Genomic DNA, 9,645 nt, shown 5'->3' with positions numbered 1-9,645 from the left:
TATCTTATACAGCATACAACTCATAAATATATGAAATTCTTCTCTATAAATTCTTTATAGATTCTCATAGAATTCTATCACTGATTTTTTTTTTGTAAGCTCTTATTGTGAAAGTTTATACAATAGTTCCACATTCAACCATTCATATACAAATGGTTCCATGAAATTGATTGCTATCCTTGCAATGTATGAACACTCTCCCCATCTGACACCCTGCCTTCCCTGTTTCCATCCATCTAGTTTCCCTGCCCCTCCTTGCTTGCTCATCTTTGCTTCTGGGCAAATGTCTGTGTGGTATATTTAGTTGATTGCTCTGAGCACATTCCTCATGGGTGTTACTGTTTGTTTTATAGGCCAATTTACATAGCTGAAAGGAGACACCTAAGAATGGCTTCAGTTCCAGTTTGAAAGGGTGCCTTAGGGCAATAGTTTTGAGGATTCCTCCAGATTGAGAGTTCCTCTTTCATTCCATTAAGTCTAGTCCTTTTTATGAATCTGAGTTTTGTTTTACATTTTCCTGTCATTCTGAGACCTTCTATTGTGGTCCTGGTCAGAGTGGTTGGTAGTAGTAGCCAGTTTACCATCTATTTTTCCTTCTCGTTTCAGGCTAGAGGAGGCTGTGGTTCATTAGTGTTTTGGTTTAATTTCTTCTTTGAGTCTTTAGTTTCCTTCACTCTCCTTTGTTCCAAATTAGAAGAGAACAATAGTTGGCTGTATCTTAGATGGCTGCTCTCAAGCTGTTAACACCCTAGATGTGACTCACCAAACTGGGAAGTAGAACATTAACTATGTTATGCCATGCCAATTGAGCTACATGTTCCAAGATCATAATCCTCAGCCTTAAAAACCAATACCTCAGTCCCTGGAGGTGCTTTTATGTATCTAAGAAGTTTCCATAACTGTGCTCCCAATGCATATACATACAGCGTATACAAATACTTTGTTCCTGTATGGTTTTCCTGAATTCTTCTAGGGGTTTATCTGTGTTTTTCTAGGTTTTGTCTGTGTTTTCCTTGATCTCTTTGAGAATACTATTTAAATCTGTATAAATTTTGGTCATTTATTTGAGCCATCTTATCCTGTTTCTTCATATGATTTGTTATAGTCTGCTGTCTCTGAGACATTAAAGTATTATTTTACCTATATATTGATTTCATGTTTGTTTTTTTCAGGTTGTGTTGTTTTGTTTTGTTCTGATCATCAGGATATGTGAGTGGACTTACTTTGCTGTTTTCTCATTTGGCAGCATGGGAGTGCTCTCTGTCTCTGGGTGGGTGGGGAAGCAGCAGGCAGGGCAAGCTAGGAGGACAGAGTAGTGGGTGAATGGAGCGTGGGAGATGGGTAAAGTGTGGGAGCACTCTGTGCTTATTCAGTGGGTCGGAGGGGTGAGTGGCTGGGAACATAGGAGTGTCTCTGCTTACTTGGTGGATAGGCAAAGTTAGGTGTGGGTTGGGTAACTGTGAGTACAGGAGGACTCTTTGTCTGCTTGGTGGGTGGGTGGGGTGAGCAACTGGGGTGTGGTCCCATGTTCTCTACTTGCATGATGAGTAGATGGGGCAAAGGGTGATTCAGGAGACCAGGAGCATGGTCCCATGCTCTCTGCCAGCTCAACAAGTTGGCAGACAAGGGACAAGGTGGGTGGCTGGAGAGTGCTCATTTTCTGCTGCTTGCTAGGGGTATGGGGGAGGTGGCAGAAGCAGTTGGAGGTGGGGAGACTTGTACTATGGTCCCCAGCATTCAGGGTATCAGGGATGGGTGGGTTCATGTAGATAATCACCAGAAGTTGGGGGAGGGGAAGCACACTCCTCTAGTCATTGGGTGCTTACAAGCAATTAGACTTGACCCTCACCAAGTGGGTAGGCAGAGAAGAGGAGAGAGGAGCTGCCTAGAGTTTGGTAGGGTGGGGTATTGGGGACCTCTTGCTGATACTATATGTATTAGTTACTCTATGTATACCACTGACCCTAATGATCAGGGACCGCCACTGGTGAGTCACCTTGTCTCTGATAAATTCAACTATGACCTGACAAAATCAGATTATAAATAATGCTAGATTACTGTCTGACTCAGGAAAGAGTTCACTTTCATCACTGAAGAACAAGAGCAGTTTTGCCATGAATGTTAGTTGATATTTTTGATTGTGACTAAATAAGATGAAAATGCAACAATGAGATACATGTAAGAACTTCACTTGTTTGTTAGTGATGTGAGGGACTGTTTTGCCACATTAGAAAATAGTATTCAAACACTCAAAGAAAATATCCTCAATATTTTATGCTATTTACAAGACAAAGGCTACAGATATGATATATGTTGAAGCGTACTCTGACTGTTAACATTTTAAGTCTAGACAATTGACAAAGCAATTAACAGAACAATGTATCAGTCCCTGATATGTAGCATCTTCTGACTCTATGGTATAGATACTTTTACCATGATGTCATTGAATGTGGAATTCGGAAGATGCATAGAAGCACACCATCATTTCCACCATAAAGATACAATACACATAAATCATCTTAAGAGCACAGACAAGGGGGAAATGTAGTAACTTTGAGTATTTACTTCCATTTAATTAATATAATCTAATTTTAAAAATAGATATGCTTAGCAACTGGCTCACAAGATTCTTCATAGTTTAAAATAAGCTTCTGTGAACTGGTACTATGGAGTCCTGTGTGGCACTGCAGGTTAATGTGCTGAACTGCAAAGTCGGTTTGAACCACAACGTCAGTGGTCAAGCTCACCAGTTGCTCCTCGGAAAACCCTATACAGGGTTGCTATGGGTTGGAACTGACTCTATGGCATTAACAACAACAACACAAATTTGCTCCAGCACACTAAACGTGCCTTTCGACCCTCAAAATGTTCCATGCTACTATTTAAAAAAAGATGAGTTACTCTGAAGAAAAGAAACTGTTTAGCACTTACCAAGAAGAGGAGGCAGTGGAGGCAGTGTAGGTAATTTAATGAGTCCCAACAGTTTACCTCCAATCATGGCACAATAGAAGAGGATTATAATTCCAAATAGGTTTCCTCCAGGGAGACATTCGCTGCCAGTAATTGACCAAACTACAGCCCATAGAAGAACAAGTATAATAACTGAAATAAACCAGGAAAATTAGACAATTATCAATAAATTATCATAATCAACTTTTGATATCATTTAAAAAGTGCTGTCTTGAAATATTGAGTATTAAATAGTAAACATATCAGTTTCTAAAGAAATTACCAACATTTAGAAAACTGTGCAGAATACTGTATATCTGCAGGGTAAGCACTGGACTGCTAACTACAACATCAGTGTTTCAAGCCCACCAACCGCTTTCAGTTCCTGTAAATTTTTCGGCTTTGGAAACCCTATAAGGGTTGCTGTGAGTCGGAAATGACTTAATGGCACTTAACAACAACAAAAACAGAAAACTGTATTAAAATATTCTTGTTTCAATCCTTACAGCAAGGATCATTCCCATCCCTTCCATACAAAGAGTAGACAGGGATGGGCAACTTGGACATTGGCTACCCAAAATGGGAGGGCTACAAAGGCAAGAAGTGACTGGCTTACAAGCTTTCAAGAGGGAACCTAGATCCAGAGGGCATGGAGGAAGGTAGAATCTCCACTGAGTAGTATCCAATCTGTCTAGGCGGGGCTGATGAAATGAAATGCGGATGGGTCTCTTGTGATACAATAGTGAATAATTGTTATCAGGACTGCTTGGGAGGGTTGGAAATGTAAAGGCAGACATTTTGTAGCAAGTAGGGGAGTGATTAACTCTTCAGGCTAGGAGCGGAGGTCCCTGGGACCATCAAGGGAGAAGAATGGGGAGCGGGACCCTACCCAGAGAAGCAGTGATGCCTGAGATGGAGGCAGAGACAATGATGTGGAGAGACGGAACAGTTGGGGACTTTAGACCCAGAGAGGGAGAGGGGCTATGTGCTGACCACCGGGGTGGGGGTGGGGGGCAGGCTTGTAGTGTATAACCTTTGGTTGGTTGATGATGCATGGAGGGGATTGTAACCATGGCAATGAAATGATATACGATAGGATGAATGTAAAACTAATGTTCTCCCATGTAAACTATCACAAAATTCACAATAAAACATTAAAAAAAAAATTTCTTGTTCTCTTAAGAAACAATTCTCAAGTCTCATGATGGGTCTTACTATGTTACATTTTAATTTAATGCATTGAACCTACTCCAATGCCGTTGAGTTGATCATGAATCATGCCATTGAGATGATCATGCCATTGAGATCCTATAGGACAGAGTCGCTCCATAGGGTTTCTGGGAGTTCTGATGTGGTACTGTAGGATAAGCCCTGGACTGCTAATCTAAGGTTGGTGTTTCAAACTTACCAGTTGCTCCTTGGAAACCCTATACAGGGTCACTATGAGTCAGAACTTGATGGCACTTTAAACAACAACAAACAGGGTTTCCAAGGCTATAATCTTTACGGAAGCAGAATGATTCGTTTTCCTCCCACAAAGTGACTAATGGACTTGAACCACTGACCTTTCAGTTAGCAGCCCAATGCTTAACCCATTGCACCATGAGAGTTCCTTTTCTTAATGTATTTAGATGCTTGCTTTCAAGTCTTAGTAAAAGAACTATATTTCTTATTACTCTCAACTATATATGTTGATTTTCTTATCAGACTATAACTTCTTTAAATGTATGAATTAACTTCAATTTTTCTTTTCTTTCCCTCCAACGACCAGTTTAGTGCTTTTCAACTAAAGTAGTCTTAATAGCACTTGTTCACTAACTCTAGGATTTATATATGTATCTAAGTTTATGATTCATTTTAATAATATAAATATATACTATTTTTCTAATTTTTAATAATATAAAAGATACATTAGGCAGCACACAATCCACAGTAAACAGTACTATCAAATGTATAAATAATTAAAGATGATTTTGTTATCAGGAAAAACAATTTATGAAAACATTTCTAATACTATAAAAACTATTTTAAAAATTAAAGACTGAAAAAACAAGTACAAAGTAGAAGAAAAAAAGTATGAGAGATAATTTTGTATGGTCCATGAATTGTGTTATAAATTTTGGCAGAGAAAAAATTCTTCACTCCTGCTGTACAGGGGTCACTATGAGTCTGAATTGACTTGATGGCACTTAAGAACAACAACAAATTGCTTTAAATTCAGTCAAAAATTTACATCTCATTTATAATTTTGTAAAATCTTATTTTAATATGTAACATTTACTTCATATGAAGAATGCTTAGTGCATATTTAATGCATACAGAGAGAAGTACACGAGTAGTATTGTAAGCTTGAGAAACAGACATATAAGTAAACAAGTGGAGAGTGATTAGATACACTGAGCCTATGGAATTTTTATAAATATCCGAGTCTTCTAAAAAGGGCAGAAAAAGCCTTAAATTATCTGTACCCTTATACAATGGACTGTAAGAATAACAAACAAATCTGTACTGTAAGAAGTACAGTCATCAAGACTTCATCTCTCATACTTTGGACTGTTACCAGGAGGGACCAGTCCCTGGAGAAGGACATCATGCTTGGTAAAGTGGTTGTTGTTGTTAAATGCTGTCAAGTTGATTCCAACTCAGTGATCCTGCATACAGTTTCCAAGTATGGCTGGTGGGTTTAAACCACCAACCTTGGTGGCAGTTCAAACTGACCACAAGGTCCAGTGATTATCCTACAGTGCCAACAGGTAAAGAGGAGGGTCTGTGAAAAAGAGAAAGACTTCCAAAAAGATGTATTGGCACAGTGGCAGCAGCAGTGGGCTCAAGAGTAACAACAATTGTGAGGATGGTGCAGGACCAGGCAGCATTTCATACAGTGGCACCTAACAACAACCACAACTCTATGTGGTGCAGTGAACCACTTCATATGTCTCGTCTAGCCATAGCATTTGTAACTTTCACCAAACTACTGTTTCCTGCTGGGTCTGGGTAAGGGAAGGTGGGAGAAGATACTGATAGTATGACATGATTCACCTATGGATATTAATCGAGTTCATTGAATTGTGAAAATTTGAAACTCTAGCATGGGTAGAAAATGAGCCATATCAGACAAAAGGGGGAATTTCACCATCATCAAATAAGCAAAACCAGGAGTAGAGTGTGTCCTTTGGACACAGAGATCCCTGAGCATTAAACCTCCTCAATCCAGGGACAGAAAGCTGGGACACTGGAGGAGTGGCAGAGGAGCAATAGCAGAACTAAGAACCAGAGCACAAGTAGAGCGGTGGGCTTCCCAGTCCTTGGAGCAAGCAAAGCAGAATTACTTTGGGCAGAAGATTTATTTCCCTGTAGATTGGGAGGCATCCAGGCACTTAATTAGGGATCTAGGTTTGCTGATCCAGCAGAGTGGGGTGCCTCAGGCACTTAATTAGGGGTCTAGATTTGCTGCATTCAGACTGAAGCTTATGGTGGAGTGGTGTGTCTGTGGCATTTGTCAGAAGCCCTAAAAATAATTTTTTTCCATTGCCTTGGTAGAGAGGGGCCTGCTCTTGGTCTTGGTTGAGGAGACGCTGTCCTGATTGGGAGAAGTGTGCCCTGATCATTTTCTGATTCTCTATTGTTGTTGTTAAGTACCATAGAGTCGGTTCCGACACATAGTGACCCTGTATTGGACCCTGTTAATTTCCCTAAAAACCCCATAACTGAGTACGGTGTCTTTGAGTTCTGTGTGGTCACTGCAATTATCAAACCCAGATTATTAATAGAAAGGGCTCTAGGAGGTATAGTTTTGTGTTACTATTTTTGTTGCACCTTGTTGTTTTATACACTATTGTTGTTAAGAATTGTCAAGTTGGTTCAAACCATAGCGACCACGTATAGGGTTTCTAAGGAGTGATTGGTTAGCTTGAATCGCCAACTTTGTGATTCAAACCAACTTTGCAGTCCAGCACATTAACCTACATGCCACACCAGGACTCCCACATCTTATTAGCAAGAGTATATTTTGGAATCTGCTTTCTTCTGGGTTCCAAGCATAATTTGAGACTCCGCCCCCCCATGCTAGTTTAGAACTTTATTTAATTTCATTGAAAATGTATCTAGAGTCTAAAATATGGCATATCATAATTAACTTTCCCACAGTCCCAGATGATAATGATAAAATGTCTTTCAGAACTCAAAGATCAAGCATAACAACGAAGAAATGAGTCTGACTTTTCAGTAATCATAATGTCTAGATCAAATGCATTACATTCTTCAACATATTTACCATGGGAGGTCACATATTAACTCCAATGATATTGTCAGTCCTTAAAATGATTTTTCAAACTGTCTTTAAGTTTCCAAAACCCTTCTTTCTTTCCCCTGTTGTATTATACATCTCCTAGTTGTTGTTAAGTGCCGTCGAGTTGACTCTGACCCATAGTGACCCTGTGTAGGGTTTCCGAGGAGCAGCTGGTGAGCTTACATACACATATATACACACATCCTTTTTCTTTTTACTGAATTTGAACATCTATCTTATTAATCAAGTTGATATCAGAATAACTTTGGTATAGGCCAAAGACAAATTCAAAATAGTGCTGAGATAAATTCCCAAAGGAAAATCCCACAAATGTTTAAGTAATGGCAGCTCTGTTGGACTGAAATGAACTGCAAACAAAGATTCTTACTTAGAAAATAATTGGATTTATTTAGAAGGATAAACTAAGATTATTTGCTCAAATAATATTTGCATTATTTAAAAGCAACTAACATTTATGTTGGAGTCCTGGTATGGCACCAGAGGATAAGCACTTGAACTCAAGGTTGGTTTGAACCACACACTGGTGTTTCAAACTCACCAACTGCTCCTTGGAAACCTTATCCAGGGTCACTATGAGTCAGAACTGATTCGACCGCATTTAATAACAGCAATGACATTTATGTAGTGCTTCTTACAAATTATTTCACAAGGCTTTTTCTCAGTAAAACTCTTAAGAACTACTTTGAAATTCATAATTCAGATGAAAAAAAGGAAGAAATCTTGATTCCTGCTCTTTCCCCCTTCCTGCTAGTGGAATGGTAATCACAAGAGAGATCTTGGAAGCCCTTTTGAAAATTGAAAATGATAGAACCTTGTCAGCATGATCCCTGGATGACCATATGGATCAGAATCACCTACTCGTGTGATTGTTGATCTAGTACTTTTCATGAGCGAGGAAAGTAAGATGTTTTTTTGTCTTTGAAATCATTTTTTGTGATCTCTGGTTATAATGACTTCATTTTTTATTTTATCCTTAATTCATCCTTACTGTTTACATACCATTTGTTATCACTTTATCCAATAATCCACGTGGAGGGCAAGCAAATATTTTTCTTAGTGTCTGCAAATGATTTGATTCAGTTGGTGTTTCTTGTAGCTTTTTTTCACTGCTATTCAGTAGGTTACTTCCTTCTGGTGACTCATTTACATCTATACTTCTGAGGTTCATAACTGTATCCTCCTGAATCTAAAGAAGCAAGATATACACTTCAAACTGTATACTCACTACATATTTTTGTATGTTCTCTAAGTCATCATATCACAAATCAGATTTCCAGTACTAGAATCAAGGCTAATACTTATTAGGAAAATACACAGCTTTATTACTAGCTAATCAGCTGATGCTTGGAACAAGAATGATGTTATAAATACTTAGCATTGAGTCGCTATTTGTGGTATTATAGATGCTTGAGTCACATCACATTTCATTATGCTGGGTTTAAAAATCAGCATATAAAGACATGATAATAGGCAAACACAGTATACATACCAAAGCTGTTTAGAAAAAAGATAACTGATAAATAAAAATTAACATTCATACATTCATTCACTTGTTTGAATTTAAATAATAGAAAGGAAAAAGAAAAAATTTAAATCAATCTAGGATTTAGGTTGGGAACACATAGATTTTCACAGGCTTCCCCATTTTTCCAGCCTCATGTAAGGGCCAGTTGCTAATAGCCTTAGCTGGGAAACTCTCAGTCACACCTGACCTAGACTGTACGAGTTTGGAGATAAAGAATGGGGAGAATTGTTAATTGATTAGTAAGTAATGAAGAGAACATATTTCAGTAATATTGAAAAAAGTCCTTTCCTTAAAGGAATGGGTGAGATATTATAACCTGGATGAGACTTACTTGGGTTTCTTGATGAGCAGAGGCAGTGTGATTCACCCCTGTGGATGCTTCTGAATCTTCACATGCAATTGTTTTATCTTCATCCCCCATGATTTATAATTTTAAAAAATATGACAGAGGGAAGAGAAACAAAGCCTGTTTTGAAAGAAAAACAGTAAAACATAGCAGTTTGACAATCTTTGTACTACGTAAATGAATAATGTGTACTTAGTGCATTCCCTTAGAACCCTTAAAAGCTAACATATTTTAAGTTAGAAGAGACCCCCAATGAGATGGATTGGCACAGTGGTGGCAGCAAGGGCTCAAGTGAAACAATTGTGAGGTTGGAACAGGACTGGGCAGTGTTTCGTTCTGTTGTGCATAAGGTCACTATGAGTCAGTACTGACTCTATGGCACCTAACAATTTTAACTTACAAATTGTTCGCTTTTTTTTGTGATTGCAATATATTGTCTCATTTTTTTAAAATGTTTTATTGTGAATTATGTGATAGTTTACATGGGAGAACATCAGTTTTACATTCATCCTATAG

General features: G+C 38.4%; 1 protein-coding gene across 2 annotated transcripts in view; it reads right to left on the bottom strand.

Moving 5' to 3' along the window:
• SLC9B2 (solute carrier family 9, subfamily B (NHA2, cation proton antiporter 2), member 2) overlaps positions 1 to 9,244 on the bottom strand; it is a 71,615-nt gene extending 62,371 nt beyond the window's left edge. Inside the window, exons 1-3 of one of the 2 annotated variants that reach the window (XM_006872711.1) lie at positions 9,115 to 9,244; positions 8,258 to 8,438; positions 2,932 to 3,102 (exon numbers count right to left, since the gene is read on the bottom strand). In XM_006872711.1, the coding sequence (XP_006872773.1) occupies positions 2,932 to 3,102; positions 8,258 to 8,438; positions 9,115 to 9,204 (442 nt within the window). In that variant the 5' untranslated portion in view covers positions 9,205 to 9,244. The remainder of the gene's footprint in view (positions 1 to 2,931; positions 3,103 to 8,257; positions 8,439 to 9,114) is intronic. The other variant, XM_006872712.1, reaches the window with a different exon arrangement.
• Positions 9,245 to 9,645: the final 401 nt, after the last annotated feature.

This window comes from Chrysochloris asiatica, unplaced genomic scaffold (assembly GCF_000296735.1).
Source record: "Chrysochloris asiatica unplaced genomic scaffold, ChrAsi1.0 scaffold00211, whole genome shotgun sequence".
Classification (NCBI taxonomy): domain Eukaryota; kingdom Metazoa; phylum Chordata; class Mammalia; order Afrosoricida; family Chrysochloridae; genus Chrysochloris; species Chrysochloris asiatica.
This window is presented reverse-complemented; position numbering and strand designations above follow the sequence as displayed.